The 17,943-nt window shown below is 36.4% G+C and overlaps 1 protein-coding gene across 32 annotated transcripts in view; it reads left to right on the top strand.

The window, feature by feature from the left end:
- Positions 1–17,943, top strand: part of LOC5573475 (patronin) — a 345,347-nt gene that overhangs the window by 178,665 nt on the left and 148,739 nt on the right. For 29 of the 32 annotated variants that reach the window (XM_021854707.1, XM_021854726.1, XM_021854719.1 and 26 more), the window contains one exon: positions 5,306–5,482. The exons of the other annotated variants lie outside the window; for them this stretch is intronic. In XM_021854707.1, coding sequence (XP_021710399.1) covers positions 5,306–5,482 — 177 coding nt within the window. The remainder of the gene's footprint in view (positions 1–5,305; positions 5,483–17,943) is intronic. 32 annotated transcript variants of the gene reach the window in all.

The following is a 17,943-nucleotide window of genomic DNA, read 5'->3' as shown; positions in this document are numbered from 1 at the left end:
CATTAAAATAATTTTAAATAGATCAATTATGCATTTGGATACAGTTAAATATGATCAAACTCATTTCACTTATATGTCGCAAGAAACTTTCACAATTAAATGATTTACCATAGGCTCATCATAAAATATTGACACAACCGAACTGACGTAGGCAAACATTTAAAATTAAGATCTGTAAGTGCTACAATTTTGAATTCCATTAAACAAATCAATAACGGATGTTCTACAGATTACATTATTTCCTTCCATTGTATCGCTGCTTACTACGTCGTTAATTTCATTTTATTCCATATACTACTTACACTGGAAAACTTAACCAAGTATGACGGTTTGCTACCTATAACAGACAACTCAAGCCTGAAAGTATTCTTTGACGTATACTTGTGTTTTGATATACAACATGTACCAATGTTATATGTTGTTATTTGATTTGCGAGTACATGGACTTGTAGAATAATTTGACTCGCGAGTACATGGGCTAACCAAACTATTGAGAAAATTGTGCATCAAAATCTGAGTTAATTGCAAGATGCAATTGGCTCCGCAATGCCTTATAGCCGCTTGAGCCTATGAAAAATCAGTTGATTGTGAAAAACTCTTACGACATTTAAGTGCAATGTGTCATTAAAACATGCTTAACAGAATTATAATGTATAATTAACCCCTCTACCGGCAGCTTCATTTTTTACCGCAAAATTCAAATCGTTATAACTTTTTTGTAACCAATAATTAATATCGACACGGACTCCTAAACTAGAAGAGTTGTTTGAGAACTTGTGAAAAAATGGTGCAAAAATATTGAAAAACACAAAAGTTATAACGATTTGAATATTTATTTTGCGGTAAAAAATGAAGCTGCCGGTAGAGGGGTTAATCTATTTAAAATCAATATTTTTAATGGTTACACCTCCTAAAGGGCGTAACTCAAAATTTGGGTGATTTCATTCAAAATCCGCACAGAAGCTACAAATAAATAAATATACAAACTGTGGAACACATTCTAATGGTAATCACGGCCAATAAAAACCCATTTAATACAGCTTAGGTTTCCTTTGATTTTTTGGACTCATACAATCAAATGGGCGTAACTTTAAAACGGGCCCTACGATTTTTTTTCGCAATTTTGCCCAGACATGCAGCATAGCTATAGGAACGAACTTGTGAGAACAGAATTGATGAACATTTTTTTTGTGATAATAACGGTCAAGGGAGCATTGTGTCCATGAGTTCTTTCAGAGATCCTTAAAAGAGTTCAACAGGAAATACCAGAGAAGTTTTATCAGGTTTGTTTTTTTTCAGAAATTTCTCTAATAATATCTGAAACAAGTCGTGGCAACTCCCTGGACACAGCTCTGAGAAAAATCCTGGAAAAAATCTTTGAGGGCTATCTTGTAAATTTTATGAGGAAATATTACAGGAATCTTAAGAGGAAGATTCTGTGAGGAACTCTTACTCCTGTTTGGTTTCTTTTTGCTTTTTTGATTATTTTTTGGTCTTTTTTTTTCAGGTATAGGTATCTAAAATTTATAATTTTGAAACACTCTGTCGCTAGCACTCCTGAGATCTAGATAAGTTACAATTTTGCTAGAAGAGTCATGTTTTCCTATTTGATTTATACCAGCAACAAAACTATTTTATGCAAAATTTTCCATCGTAATAGATATTTTGGAAAAGCATTTTTCATCGTTTTTCACGTGCTGAAGACAAAATATTTCATCACTTTGTTTTCAAAATTCACCATTCCTAAAGTAGTAACAACAGGGTTCTTCCATTCATTCTATAGTGGTTCCACATGACCAACAAATGTAAAATATGCCATTTTTTCGGAGATTTCGTACCAAAACATTACAAGAAAATGGGAATACCACCACGCTATGTTCACAAGTTGTGCTTTTTTGTGTAAAGACAATTTCGTCGTTAAAAGATCACAAACTTACTGTCTTTCGGGTCACTATTGAACATTTTATGAACTCTGAAGTATTTCCCGAATAAGCTCTGAAGAAATTCTCAAAGGAATCCCTGAGGAATTAATAGAGGAACTCCCGAGGAATTTCTGAAGGAACCATGAAGTAAATCTGAGGGAATTATTGTTGGTAGCACCGAAGGACTTCCCAGAACAACTCTAAAGGAATTTCTGGAGATGTCTGAAAAAAAAAAATCATGGAGGAACTTCGGAGTGATTCCTAGAGGAACTTCTGAAGCATTCTTGTAGGAAATCCAAAGTAATTGGTTGAGGAACTCCGCAGAAATTCCTTGAAAAACTATGTAGGAAATCCGAAGGAATTCCTGGTGGAGCTCCAAAGGAACTTCAGAGGAATTGCTGGATAAAATCCAGAGAAATTTTTGGAGAGTCTCTGGGAAAATTTCTAGAAAAAAGGAATTCCTTGAGTAACTCCAGAGGAATTCTAGGAGAAACTCATGAAAAATTCCAGGAGGAGCTCTGGAGGATTACTCGGAGGAGCTCTGGTAGATTTCCCAGAGGAAATCCAGGGGAGTTCTTGGAGTAACTCCAAAAGAATTCCTAGCGGAACTCTGGAAATTTTCTAAAGAATTACTGGGTGGACTCTGAAGAATTCCTGGAGAAAGTCTGATAAAATTCTTGGAGGAACTATGGCGAAAATCCGAAGGAATTTCCGGTAGAGCTCCAAATGAAATTCCGGAAGAAATCAAGGAATTCACGGAGAAACTCCGAAGAAATTCCATGAGGAAAACTGAAGGAATCCTTGGAGGACTCCGAAGGATTTGCTGAAGGAACTGTGGAATATTTTTAGCGAAACTTCGGAGAAATTCCTGAAGGTACTGTGGAGGAAATCCCGGAGAAACTCTGGAGAAAATTCTGGAGGATCTCCAAAGACATTTCTGGAGAAAATCCCAAAAACAATTTTTAGAGGAAATCCCTTGGAATGGAATTCCTATAAGATATCTCCGGAGAAATTCCTGGAGCAATTTCCTAGAGAAATTCGTGTAGAAAATCTCCGGATAAATTATATTAAAAAATCCTCGAAAGAATTTTTGGAAAAAAAAATCGGAGGGATCCCTTGAAGAAACCCCGAAAGGAATTTCTGGAGAAAATCCGCGGCGGAATTTCTAGACGATATCCCCAGAGGAATTCCTGGAGAAAATCACAGTTGGAGTTCTTGGAGATAATCCCCGGAGGAATACTTGGAAAACATGCTGGAGGAATTTCTGGAGAAAATCTCCGGAGGAATGCCTCGGGAGAATTTTTGGAGGGTATGCCCGGAAGTATTTATGGACGGAATTCCTGGAGAAAATCTCCGGACAAAATCGTGGTGCAAATCCCCAGAGGAATTCCTGGAGGAATTTCCAGTGAAATTCTCTGAAAAATCCCAAAACGAATTCATGGAGCAAATCCTCGGAAGTATTGATGTAGAAAATCTCCGGAGCAATTTCTATGGAAAATCCCCGGTGGTGCCTCTGGAGGAAGTCTTCGGAGCAATTCCTAGAGGAAATCTAAGGAAGAGTTTGTTAATGAAATTCCCTGAGGAATTCTTGGAGGAAATTCTCGGAGAAATTTCTGGAGGAAATCCTTTGAGGTATTCCTGACAGAAATCTCCGAAGAAATTCCTTGTGTAAATCTCCAAAGGAATACCTGGATGGAATCTCCGGATAAATCATCTGAAAAAATCCACGAAGGAATTTCTGGAGATAGTGCTCGGAGGAATTTCTTAATGAGCTTCTATTCGAAATCCCCATAGGAATTCGCACACAAAATCCCCGGAGGAATTGCTATTGGTAATCCCCTGAGAAATTCCTGGAGCAAATCCTTAGAGGAATTTTTGGAAAAAATCTCCGGAGGAATTTCTGGATAAAATCCCTGAGGAAATTGCTGGAGCGAATCTCCAGAGATATTCCTGGAGGAAATCCCCAGATAATTTCCTTAAAAAATCCCTGGAGAAAAACCTCGATGGAAATCGTTGAAAAAATCTCCGGAGAAATTACTGGAGGAAATCTTGGTGGAAATATATGGAGGAATTCCTGGAGGATACCCTGTTAGACACATCGGAGGAACTTCGGTAGAATTCCTTGAAAAGTTCCTGTAGATCTCTGTAGGATGAATTCGTTGAGGAATCTTCAGATGTATCCTGTAGACATTCGTGGTGAAATACCGTAGAAATATCCTGATGATTCCTGAAGATGTCTCTGTATGAAGTCCTGGAGGATTCCCTAAAAGGAATTACCAAATGAATTGCCGGAAGAATTGCTGGAAGAAGAAAAATCCTATTGTTAAAAAAACAACAGCGATGGAATATTGCTCCTGTTTTTACTTACCTCAAATGAGTAGGAACTGTAGGCAACTGTTTCAGCGAGAAAGTCCGAACTGATAAACAAATGTGTCTCAAACCAGTTTTAGAACAGCTCAAATCTTGGTCCAAATCCGACCAAAAATAGATCAGGCAGTTAGCATTATCCAAAAAAATATTTCAAACAACTGGTGTGAATTAAACTGGAATTGTATATTTGAATTTTGATAGGTATACGAATATGGAATTGGGTAAATTTTAGACACTAAGAGAATTGACTTCCATCATTCCATAGATGAAGGTACATTAAAACAGTTTCTATTATTATCGATAACAGATGACAGATACGACTTTCATTATTGATAAATTATTTTGAATTTGATGAATAATTTGATAGTTTTTACTATCAAATATGAAGATATGGACCACCCTTAACAAAGGGTCTAATTTATACAAACAACTTTGTTGAAATTTTCTAAAGTATAATTTAAAAACACCGTTCTTCGTAAATCAGTTTTCTCACACTGTGTAGTAGGTCAATCTTGTTTTTTTAATTAAAAAATTACGAATAGAATGTCAAACACAGAAATCTTGATTCTAAACGTAAAATAATTCCTTATTTGCTATTTCCTATAGACATTTTTAGACTGAGGAGAATACTTTGAATTTTCAATATTTTGTTTGAACTTCCTAGATGCCCAATTCTACACATATTTTTTGTACCACCACGCATAACATCTCATTCACATTGCTTTTTCTCCATTAACATTTTAACAACCAAAGCATTGATTTTTTTATTTAAACATAAACCTTATTGCCGTCTTCATTGCCCAAGCCTTCCGTGAGCACCTTTGGTGTAATCCCCAGTTACAAACTCTTCTAAATAACCGCCAATCTAATTCTCACTCATGCTTCTTATCCTATTGTCCGTGTCACACACCGCATCGACACATCCGCAAATACAAAACCACGCACACGGTCGTCGTGCATCTTCCGCTCTTTCGTATCGTTTTTGTGTGACTATGACCGATTGATTCGAGCAGATTCGGCTGCAACGAACGAGCACGGCATTGCGCATCGGCGCGGCTTCGCCACCCATCCGCCAATCCTGGCCATTCCCGAACTACGTTCCGGGCTCGACTCGCCACCGGGCAGTGGCGGAAGCGCTGGAAGCGGCGGCAGCGGCAACGGTGGCGCCCACCCAAGGCCACCGTTTCAAGGTGCCTGTACAAAAAAAACTGAATTATAGATCTTAAAAAATTTGGGAGGGAACTTGATTTTGTTTGATTTTTGTTTTTTTTTTCTATTTGTGTTTGGTTTTGTTTTCTTCTTGTGTGTACATTTGTAGGTTTTTGTCTTTTTCCCGTGTGATAACAGTTTTTTATTTAGTTATCTCTATTCTGTTTATTTTTTATTTTTACTTTCAAGATTTCTTTTGGTGAATGTCAAGTGCTTTTGAAGTTTAAATCATGTATCGCATTTTACAGTTTCTTGTTTTACAATCTCCTCTGTATTCAAATTTGGTGTAGTTTCCTGAGTAGAGTAGTGGAATGCTGCTATCCGAATTCGGCTCGTTTTTAAGTGTCATTTACTTCTCTTCCTTTGCCAGTTTCATCCGCCGCATTTGACTCTCTTCACACATTTTATTTCACTGGTCATCCCTCATTTATGGCATTTCTTTTCCGCTGGCATGTTAACCATCTTTCTTTCACAACCCGTCAAGTTCATTTATAGCTTCTTTGCTGTCGCTCGCGTTGATTTCAATGGTCCACTCATAGGTCGTTTTCTGTATGTTTCTCACCCTTCACCTAGTTTCCATTCCAAATCGAATCGCTGTGATTTAGTTCAAGTGACCTAAGCTATGTTTTGTTACGCATACGTAGTAGAAGCATGCCATTGCACATAACAGTAATTTCATACGTTTGAAGCGACATGTGTCAAAAATGTATGTCATTAACATAACCTGGCGTAGCTGCGTGAAGAGTAGTTAGTAGAGAAAAATGACAGATGCTCCAGTTGCCGTAGCCAACGCCTATACTTTGTCATATGATACTCAGGCGCGGTACTCCCCAGAACATTATTATCCGAAATCAAATCTGTACTTACGAAGCACACTAGTCCATTTGTATAACTTAACTACAAGACGCAGCCCCCGTTTTACTTACGCCCTTTTAAAGTCATTAGTCGTTAAATTCTGAGATGATCAGTGATATTTGGTATCATTTTCCACTGGCACTAGCATAGTCGACGATTTACTTAAATGCTATGGCAAGCATACCTCATGAAAAAAATCAAGAAATCTGGACAAACATTAGAAAAGGGCATATCAACATTGGTAAGCAATGACTTTACCAGTCGCTGTCGAGTCCAATTTAACTCGCTCACGCTTACCAATAGCACTATCAGGAAATACTAACACTTATCTTGTTGATAGTGGGCACAAGGCCTCTTGTGCCCTTTTCAAATGATTGTCTAGCAATTTGACTTATCGTGGCCAAAAAGCGCAGCAGTTACCGTTGGGGTCTCCCGCCCCGATTCGTCGATGTGATAAACTGCTGAGTCGGAGGTGCATTCAAGTACGATTCATGTACTAACATATCTCTCTTTTTGGGCTGCGACTGCATTCGATCTTGTGAGTTGGCAATCCGGTTAAGTGGTTAAGCTTTCGTACACGTGATTGGTATGCGGAAAAATGCCTTATGAGGGAGAATGAATGAATGGATTACAGACACCGAATGGATACAAAGCGAAGTTTCTGCACCTGCGAATGAATTGGCTGAAAGAATTTGCGACTTGATTTGAATAGCAAGTTTAACATCTGTTTTTGCAGATTATTCCTACATTTCGGAATACAATCAGGCGATTAATCTAGCTGCTGTATGCTAAACTTTGTAAGTTATCAATTGATATGCTGTTCTTAATTTAAAATAAATGGGGTTTCTTCACGGATCTTCTGAAGAACTATTCGAATATTTATTATCATTACTAATATCGCCAAATAGTAGGGGGAGCAAAGAAAAATTACCATACAAGTTGATAAATACAAGATGAATAAAATCGTTAAATAATACATTTTCAGCAGTCATTTTCTGTAAACAAATTTCAAGTTGGTATATCCTCTCTTAGACTTGATGGATTCCTCTTAAACAGTAGCCTTTGGGGGTTCAAATAATCAAATGTCGAGGATATAACTTAAAACGTTTAAGTTTGATGATGATGGGAAAACCTACCATAAATTTAGGAAATTCGTCAGTTGTTGAACTGCCCATACTCGCATAACAGTCCCATTTGATTTTTTACCACTTTTCAGTTAGCTCCATAAATAGTATTCATTTTTAGTGTACTTTCTAAAATAAAACTCCAAATTGTGTCTTTGTATGGACAAAATGTGAAAAAAATACCAAACCATGTGCGTCCCATATTAAAAGTACCCGCAAAACAGTCCCATTCGAAGATTATGAAGAAATTCAACTAAACCTATTCCTGTGATCATTTCTGTAAGCTTGCATTGCGATTCTCATATCGTTATAGAAACAATCAAACAAATCAGGAAAGTACAAATCAACTATTATCAAGAAAAACACTTATTTTTGTTTAAAAAAGGTTTTACCATAACGACTTCTTCTGTTCTTCGATTTATACTAACACCACATCAGGCTAGTTGCCTGTAAATTAAAATAAAGCAAAATAGTTTTCCTGAGAATATTCTACTGCTCCATTCATTCTACTGCTTCCTGCGGCCAATCATTATCAGAATCTCTGGCAGGCTGAAGTCCAACAGCGAGAAGTGAAATGCTTCTTTGGCCGCCGCAAGATTACGCACATCGTCGCCAGTATCTACATAGTCAAACTAAGTGTTTGCAGCACCAAATGCCGAGAAACAGAAATGTTCCTGACTCTCATCAGGATTATCTATATCATGGGAACCGCCATTCGCTTTCATCAAGTGAACCAAAACATGTTCTATTCACCTTTCTTTGATAGTTTTCAAATCCTTCACCCGTCACGTGCTGCGATTTCAGCAAGCCTTCCATATGGCCGATCGCAACGGTTAATTTGAATTCAGGAAATCTTCACCATTTTCTCATTTACTATCACCACTGTACAGCTTAAGAACTTCAAGGGACATTACAACTATTGAAAGATAGTTGATGACTGAAAGCTACAAAAAGAAAAGTGCATTGCAATCGATCGTAAACTTGAACAACAATGTGTCAAGGTGCACGATATCAAAGTAAGCGAATCCTCAGTAATGGGACTGGTATGCGGGTATTCAAGCGTTTAGTGAGAAAAATACTCGGATAACGAGTCCCATCTGCAATAACCCTAATTTGGAGAGAAAAAACAACCAGTTTTACTAAATTTAAATTATTTACGGTTTTTGCACATTGCAATGATAGTATATTGAGCAATGCCACCGGCATTTACTACTTACAGCAGCGGAAAAACGAAAATGGAGGGTTTTATGTTTAGAAGCGTTTTTCTCGACATCATGATTTTCCTAATGGGACTGTATTGCGAGTATGGGCAGTGAAAGTCTCGACTATTGTTTCTGGTTGCATTTTCTGGTAGGATGCGTTGTGCATCTCCTCAGTGCTTGTTACTGAATACAAACAACAACTCCATCCATTTCGAGTTTATTCATATTTCACAGCCCATGAATTTCGCGTCAATCTTCTCCGGTACTGTGATCAGTGGGTACCCACTGCATAAAATTTGGAAAATGTGATCACGAATTCTGCGTAACTTTGCAAATTGCATATCGTAAAACGCAACAGGTCGCACGTTATCACACAGCTCTAATCTTACGCCGAAAAAAAAAATGAAGTTGCCGAAAATTTCGCCAAATAGAAAATTCATTAACTATCCATTCCATCAAGTGCTGCGTCAACGCCATTCCGGACCCGTGTTGTTTTGGGATGTTTCGAAACAATGCAACCCCGTGATTGCATCGCTGATGAAAATGTATTATTTTACACGGTGGAAACCGCATTAACCGGTTTTAATCCAATTCAGCGCACCCGCCAGATGGACAAGTGTCAATTATGACAGCACGCAGAAGAAGAAAAGTCGGCGGTACGTGGTTGATGGTAAATTTCTTCGAAAAATTGAAACGTTTTTCCCATCAGAGTTGAGTTATAGTCAAGAGCGAGAGGCGCCGTTGTTTAAGCTCCACTTGACATCGTATTGCTGCTCCACCAGTGACGGCACTGAGAGGAAAACAGTCGAAGGATAATTATCACCCACTTAATTTCTGGGTGCTGACACGGGTAGGCTAGAGGACCTTTGTCTTAAACTGCTCCATAGGGCGGTTCAAAATTCCAAAAAGTTTGAAAATCCAATCTCCCATACCTTCCTTACAATTTTTATCATGAAAATAGAGTTCTGTGAAATAACCATCAATTTGGGTGGATTTAATGGTGGTACCAAAACAAAGTAGGTTTATACAGAAATTACTATGTAGACATTTTTAAAAACGTTCTAGACATGTTAGTACTGCAATGTATCATCTCATAATGAAAACTCATTCTTCAAACCAGAGGTGCGTCCACGTTCGAAACCATGGGTAGGACAAACGTTGGCAAATATTATTTAGCTCTATGGATTCCTAAACTGGATATTGAAAGCTATTATATTTAAGGGGCTCAAACGCAAAGAGTGCCACGAGACTAAGCAAGCTTTTCGTCTTTACAGGGCTGGTAGCGACTGAGTACCTTTAAAATAAGATATTACGACCATGTAAACAGAGGCCTAAAAGGAATCAAAAAGAGATTACAAACAAGAAGCTAAAAAACAAAATGAAACCCAATTGGAATGGGTTTGATTCTTTATACCATCGGAGCAGATAGTTCTCTAAGATCTAAGACTTTTTTGAGAATTCCTCGTGAAATTACTGCTCGTATTACTGTAAATGTTAATTTTTCATCAGAAATTATTGCAAGTATATTAGATGAAATGCTAGATAAATTCTTAGAAAAAATAAATTTGTTCGAAGAACCCTTCAATGAATTCCTGGTTCCCTGGGAGGAAACGTAGATGAACTCTTGAAGGAATTCACATGAACAAGCGGAGGAATTTTTGCAGTGTTTCTTGAGAAATCCCTTAAGCTATTTTTTCAAAAATTCTGGAACCTTTGTGTAATCCCTCGGGAGAAATTCTGTGCAAATCTTAAGAAGATCTCCTACAAAAACAAGTGGAGAATTCGGTTGAGGGGTTAGTAAAAAAAATGTCTGTAGGAAATTCTAGGATAGTTTTGGAAAAAAAAAAAAACATAATAAGGCTGATACAAATATTAATTTTCTTTTATGTCACCCCCCCCCCCTTCGAAAATCCGAAAATTTTGAAGGGGAGAAAAAAAAGATTCATCATTTTTTTGACATCAGTAAGTTTTAAATTTACAAAGTAAAAAACAAATAAAATAATGATCCAGAGGACGATTAATAACAGTTTTACAACTATCATTAAAAATAAAAATTCGAAAAAATAACTTTTTTTCATTTTTATATTTTTGTTCCTTATTTATTTTTATCCCCCCCCCTCGTACCTTCCAAGTGGTCTCGGACATAAAAGAAATTTAATATTTGTATCAGCCTAATACCTGAGGAAATTACTGGAGGCAATAGATTTGGAGTTCTCAGGGATTTCCTAAAGCAAGTTCTGGAGAAATTCTCCTAAGCATACTATGAAAAATTGCTGGAAAAAATCCTTCTAGAATCTAGAGATCTTTCTAGGAGACCCTGAAAGTAATCTAAATAAAATCACTATTGATTTCTGGATTTGAGATATAGTTTTTAAAGCTTTCTCTGGAGGCTGTACAATTTTGCATTAGGATTCAATGCAAGCAAAATATTAAAAAAGAAACCTTAGAGATCATTTTGGTTAAAACAGAGGCTTTAGAAAACATCCATTATCACCCACTTAATTTCTGGGTGCTGACACGGGTAGGCTAGAGGACCTTTGTCTTAAACTGCTCCATAGGGCGGTTCAAAATTCCAAAAAGTTTGAAAATCCAATCTCCCATACCTTCCTTACAATTTTTATCATGAAAATAGAGTTCTGTGAAATAACCATCAATTTGGGTGGATTTAATGGTGGTACCAAAACAAAGTAGGTTTATACAGAAATTACTATGTAGACATTTTTAAAAACGTTCTAGACATGTTAGTACTGCAATGTATCATCTCATAATGAAAACTCATTCTTCAAACCAGAGGTGCGTCCACGTTCGAAACCATGGGTAGGACAAACGTTGGCAAATATTATTTAGCTCTATGGATTCCTAAACTGGATATTGAAAGCTATTATATTTAAGGGGCTCAAACGCAAAGAGTGCCACGAGACTAAGCAAGCTTTTCGTCTTTACAGGGCTGGTAGCGACTGAGTACCTTTAAAATAAGATATTACGACCATGTAAACAGAGGCCTAAAAGGAATCAAAAAGAGATTACAAACAAGAAGCTAAAAAACAAAATGAAACCCAATTGGAATGGGTTTGATTCTTTATACCATCGGAGCAGATAGTTCTCTAAGATCTAAGACTTTTTTGAGAATTCCTCGTGAAATTACTGCTCGTATTACTGTAAATGTTAATTTTTCATCAGAAATTATTGCAAGTATATTAGATGAAATGCTAGATAAATTCTTAGAAAAAATAAATTTGTTCGAAGAACCCTTCAATGAATTCCTGGTTCCCTGGGAGGAAACGTAGATGAACTCTTGAAGGAATTCACATGAACAAGCGGAGGAATTTTTGCAGTGTTTCTTGAGAAATCCCTTAAGCTATTTTTTCAAAAATTCTGGAACCTTTGTGTAATCCCTCGGGAGAAATTCTGTGCAAATCTTAAGAAGATCTCCTACAAAAACAAGTGGAGAATTCGGTTGAGGGGTTAGTAAAAAAAATGTCTGTAGGAAATTCTAGGATAGTTTTGGAAAAAAAAAAAAACATAATAAGGCTGATACAAATATTAATTTTCTTTTATGTCACCCCCCCCCCCCTTCGAAAATCCGAAAATTTTGAAGGGGAGAAAAAAAAGATTCATCATTTTTTTGACATCAGTAAGTTTTAAATTTACAAAGTAAAAAACAAATAAAATAATGATCCAGAGGACGATTAATAACAGTTTTACAACTATCATTAAAAATAAAAATTCGAAAAAATAACTTTTTTTCATTTTTATTTTTTTGTTCCTTATTTATTTTTATCCCCCCCCCCCCTCGTACCTTCCAAGTGGTCTCGGACATAAAAGAAATTTAATATTTGTATCAGCCTAATACCTGAGGAAATTACTGGAGGCAATAGATTTGGAGTTCTCAGGGATTTCCTAAAGCAAGTTCTGGAGAAATTCTCCTAAGCATACTATGAAAAATTGCTGGAAAAAATCCTTCTAGAATCTAGAGATCTTTCTAGGAGACCCTGAAAGTAATCTAAATAAAATCACTATTGATTTCTGGATTTGAGATATAGTTTTTAAAGCTTTCTCTGGAGGCTGTACAATTTTGCATTAGGATTCAATGCAAGCAAAATATTAAAAAAGAAACCTTAGAGATCATTTTGGTTAAAACAGAGGCTTTAGAAAACATCCATTAAAGTAGAGTATTTTAAGAGACTTGCATTAAAATAAAGACCCGAAAATATCATTTTTTGAGAACTATTTAACAACTACTTCGAGATATTTCTATGGCAATTCGGAATCAGCCAAGAACTTGTTGACTAAAAATCGTCAAGAGGTTGTTGCAATGTTTTGATAGATTATGTCAAGAGTAACCGCACGTTCAGAAATCGCTGGCACCACCACACTCGTGCTTTGTATAGCACGATGCGACTGGTCTTAGATTAATGTATAGCAACTTCCAAAGAATAGTCAGAAATTTTCTGATCTTGGAAGCGAACCAGCCTGTGGCTGAAAGCCTCACTAATAAATAAAAAAGAAAAAACTTCTGATCATTCTCTGTTGATGTTTTAAGAACTTCTCATGAATTATATTCAGCAAAGCTCACGGAACATATACAGGCCTGATCGTTGATATTTTCAAGAAACCATTCATTGATAGATTCAGAAATACCATAGAAGATTGCTCCATTAGTTTTCCTAACAATTAAAGAAGTTTCTTGTAGCTATTCTTACAGTTAGTTTCCCAAGCCTTGCAGTATAGGTATTTTGAATCGTTCTTCGCACGAGCCTGGATTTTTCGGGAGCCATGCACAAACCATGTCACGCTTCACTAGGCATGAGAATCCATGAAAACTCTTATCGTGTCTTCAATTCTCCATGAGAACAAGTCGTTGATTGAGTTTGTATGTATATTGAATAGATGATAAACAGTTTAATTTATTTTTCAAGTTTTTTCCTGATCTTGTTTTTGTTGAATCGTGGGTAGGACAATGGTTTGACTGTCCTACCCAGGCTTTTTTGTGCGTAGTACATGTCCTACCTGGCCTACCCACTTCCCGCGCCACTGCTTCAAACCATAATAAAGGATGTTGCTAAAGAGATAATTCCAATCTTACGGATGGGAGATTTGCTGAATTTTTGTATGCTATTAATTAGCTACATGTGGAATAAAAGTACGGCAAAATTCTGCAAAAATCCTAAACAAAATTAGCTCAAAAAAATTCTCCAGTAATTTTCTTTATTATGGTTTCAATAATTATGTTCACTAATAAGCGGTTTCTTCACCACCGCTCAGGCCCTAAACCTGGTTTAATCGTATGGATAAACGTGGTTTACGGCTTATGCGAAGGTGAAGAAATCAGCCCAAAGAGATGATAATGTAAGTATTACAGTACTAACGTGTTTGAAACATTTTTCATGATTTCTTTGTAGTTCTTCATGGCATTACGTCCCCACTGGGACAGAGCCTGCTTCTCAGCTTAGTGCTCTTATGAGCGCTTCCACAGTTATTAACTGAGAGCTTTCTTTGCCAAAGTTGCCATTTTCGCATTCGTATATCGTGCGGCAGGTACGATAATACTCTATACCCAGAGAAGTCAAGGAAATTTCTATTACGAAAAGATCCTGGACCGACCGGGAATCGAACCCAGACACCTTCAGCATGGCTTTGCTTGGTAGCCGCAGACTCTAACCACTCGGCTAAAGAAGGTCCAATTCTTTGTAGTAATTTCCACATAAATTAACATCGTTTTTCGCCCACCTTTAAATTACCTTCTAAAAAGCTGAAAATTAAAAAAAAAACTTTATTTTTATCGTTAGGATGGAAGAAAGATACGGGAAATTGAATTTTCAAAGTTTTTTGAATTTTGAACCGCCCTAGTGTTAAGAGCAAAAAAAGAAGAGAGGCAACAAAGAGAACAAGAATAAGTGCGGTGATGTTATACGACAGAACCGTAGGAAATTTAAGTACCGAGAGGAGAAAGAGCATGACATGGAACAAATGAGAGCCCTCAAATGCGAAAGAAAAACGCTTAAAAGCTTAAATGACATTTAAGTGATGTTAAGTATACATACACTCAAGTTAACACTTCCTGATGCATACAAAAACAGTCTGTGTCTTATTCTTCTTTTTGAAGTTATGCCTCAATTTGTTCAGAGTCTTCTTCTCAGATTAGTGTTCTTGTAAGCTAATTTACTGTTACTGACTTAAATCTTTCTTTGTCGATGGATAATTTTTGAATGTGTATATCGTGGGACAGTCGTTATAGAGAACAGTTATAACATTGAAATATTTTTCAAGGGACCGAAAAATGTCGCTATAGAGAGCTTTTGTCGTTATAAAAGTTGTAGTTATAACGAGCTTCGACTGTAATCACAAAATATAGCAATAAAAAAAAACGATTAAGAATTATAAGATAGAAGTACCGGATTTGGACATACGTCAGTCGTAGCCATAGTGGATTACACATAGCCAATACCAATACCGTTTTACATAGCCAATTAGCATGAAACCTTTCATGTTTAGTAGGTCACATTCACATGATACAACTACATTCGTCTTTTTGTGCGAAGTGAATCAAAACACAAGAATTGTAATTCATTTTCCTTATATATATTTTTTTTATTTATTAAAGAGGCTTTAAAATACAATCTGTTTTTCCATACAAAATGCCCAAGTTTGGGGTTCTGTATCTCAGCTTCTGGTAGTTCGGATTGGCTGAAATTTGCATAACGAACTATAAATAACTTGAAGTTTTGTCTGTAAGGGAATTATTACATTGCAGTCATTTTACATAGAGTTTCAGAGGGTTGTTTCAAGACAAAAGTTTTTTGGTCTGTTCAACAAAGTTGTTCAATTTCAGAAGTCACACAAATTTGCAAAACACACCTGCTACACCACTTACTGCTTAAACACACAAAATATCTAAAAATGTGTAAATACTTTAATTATCACGTATGGCGAAATAGGGAACCGTTATATTCACAACTGGTTCACCTACCCTACTACATTGTTTTATTGAATTAAAATTACCCATAGATACATTTTCGATTAATCGATGAAGTAATAATAATTGTTTTTGTTAGATGTTTATTTGACCATCATCAAACGTTAACTTTACCCGCATAATGCAGGTAAAATAAGCTTTGTCATCATGTTGAAGGGAAAAATATGTGAAAATTTAGCTATGTTTGCCTGAATTCGTGTCGCGGCTTTAGAAAATCAAGACTAACAATTCAAAAGGCTGAGGACATGGAGGCTTTTATTTCACCAAAACCTGTGCAGCCCTTTTCATTTGTGCCCATAAACGCCGGCCGACGCTGATGAGGCCTGTGAGTTGACGCCATTGTTTACTCTAAAATGTGTTGAGGCCTTCTAGTTGTGGCTTGTTTTTTCATCATCTTCTGATGTGGCCTTTTGAAAATCATTCAAAATTGATGATGAAATAAGAAATTTGAAGTGTAAAAGAGTGTTAAGTGGTGAAGAAAGTACATGTAGATCCCTACAGCAAGAGAAGATTCGTGCGGTCGATTAAATATGTGATTGATTGAACCCTTCGTCATCCATGAACATTATGTATGTGCTACGCGAGTTTGTCGTTGAGAAAATGTATGGAAATATTGGTTCAATTGAAATAATATTGCAATTGAACGTTATTTTTCATGCAATTGAAACCAAATCGTGTTTTTGTTGATAATTTGTGAAATACAGACAGGCTGACACAGGTATTATTGGGTAGTATGATACAAAATACATCAGTCTACAGGAACCCGATAATGTTCGCCGTTTAGACAACCACTGTATAAAATAATACAAGGAGCAGTCGCTCCGTAGTATAACCTGCATCTACTTAGTGAATTTGGAACGTTTTTCGCAATCTACATTGCAATTTTGATGTTTGTTTAACAGGCCTCAACTCGGTTTCCGTCAGATATAGAAATGAGGCCTTTTTGAGAAAAGGCCGCATTTGCGATGAATATCCTGGTTAGCGGAAAATGAGATGGGGCCTTTTAGAAAAATGTTATTTTTCAACTTTTATGCATAGTTTTAAATGACTATTGTATGTTTTAGTAATAATAGGCTCTTATACACTGAAATCAGCATAAAACCGATTTGTTTACATTTTGGACATGAGGCCTTTTCAATTGTTGGTCTTGAAATAACCATATCCCGCGTTAAGTACCATGACCCCACAGTTATGGATCAAATAGTGTGGAGTCCAACCTATAAAATTCAATAAAACGACATGGAAAACGTAAAATTGTAATTTAAAAGCACGAATTGAATCGTTTCAAATTGGAACTTCGGTTAGTAAACTGTTTTGAGTGTAATATTTACATAGGATTGCATAAAAATTAAAAATTGTATCGGTTTCTGAAAACCATATTATGGATCAATTTTCATATTATGGATCAAATTGTGATATATTACGGATCAGTGCGCAAAATCAAGAGATTTTAAACTCAATACATCTATATGGCATGATTTGGCGAAAGTTAACAATGCGTCACATATTACTGCAAAAAATAGCAGTGTTAGAGTTGGAAACAAGGGTAGAATGCCATTTTTTTGTGATTCTGCGTTGTAGTAACTGAGACATGGACTGTTTTTGCTCCACACCAAGTTTTCCACCCATTTTGTGTCTGCTAAAAAATGAAATTTACAAACCTTGATGTTTTATTAGTTTTATCCTTTGTGCTATTTTCTGGAAATGTCGAATCCAATGCTTAAAATGGCAGAAATCTACATTCTTTGGAAGTGATCCATAATCGTGGTAAACAATCATTTCCTGATCCATATTATGGATCACTAGTTAGAAGTGCTAATATTCGGTATTTAGAATCAACAATCAAGAAAAATGTTTTCCGAAGATGAATTCATACTAAATCGAAGCGAACGAGCATGTTTTATTCTATAACATTTGAATTTTAGCACCTGTGGGAGCTTATGAATGCTGACGGCACTTCTTACAGAAAACGACCATATTATGATAGCTGTACGGTACCAACTAAACATTTGTCAAATACACCGTTATTTTGCGGTTGAATGTTGTGCTTAACATTACAAATGGTAGAAGACAAATAGTATAACATGGGAAAAATATGTTTTACGTCAACGTTTATGTTTTGGGCGAGTTATCCGATGTTGAACGCCAAAGTGATCCGTCACTGTGGGTGATCCGTAACTGTGTGGGCATGGTATAATAATCAGTCTATGCTATGCTATGCTACGCTATATCCCACGTTGAGTATAATATGGGCGTAACTGTAGTGATAGATTCTCTTCGTCGAT

The sequence above is a fragment of the Aedes aegypti genome, chromosome 3 (genome assembly GCF_002204515.2).
Source record: "Aedes aegypti strain LVP_AGWG chromosome 3, AaegL5.0 Primary Assembly, whole genome shotgun sequence".
NCBI classification, from domain to species: domain Eukaryota; kingdom Metazoa; phylum Arthropoda; class Insecta; order Diptera; family Culicidae; genus Aedes; species Aedes aegypti.
Note: the sequence above shows the minus strand (reverse complement) of the source record. Positions and strands in the feature narration are given on the sequence as shown.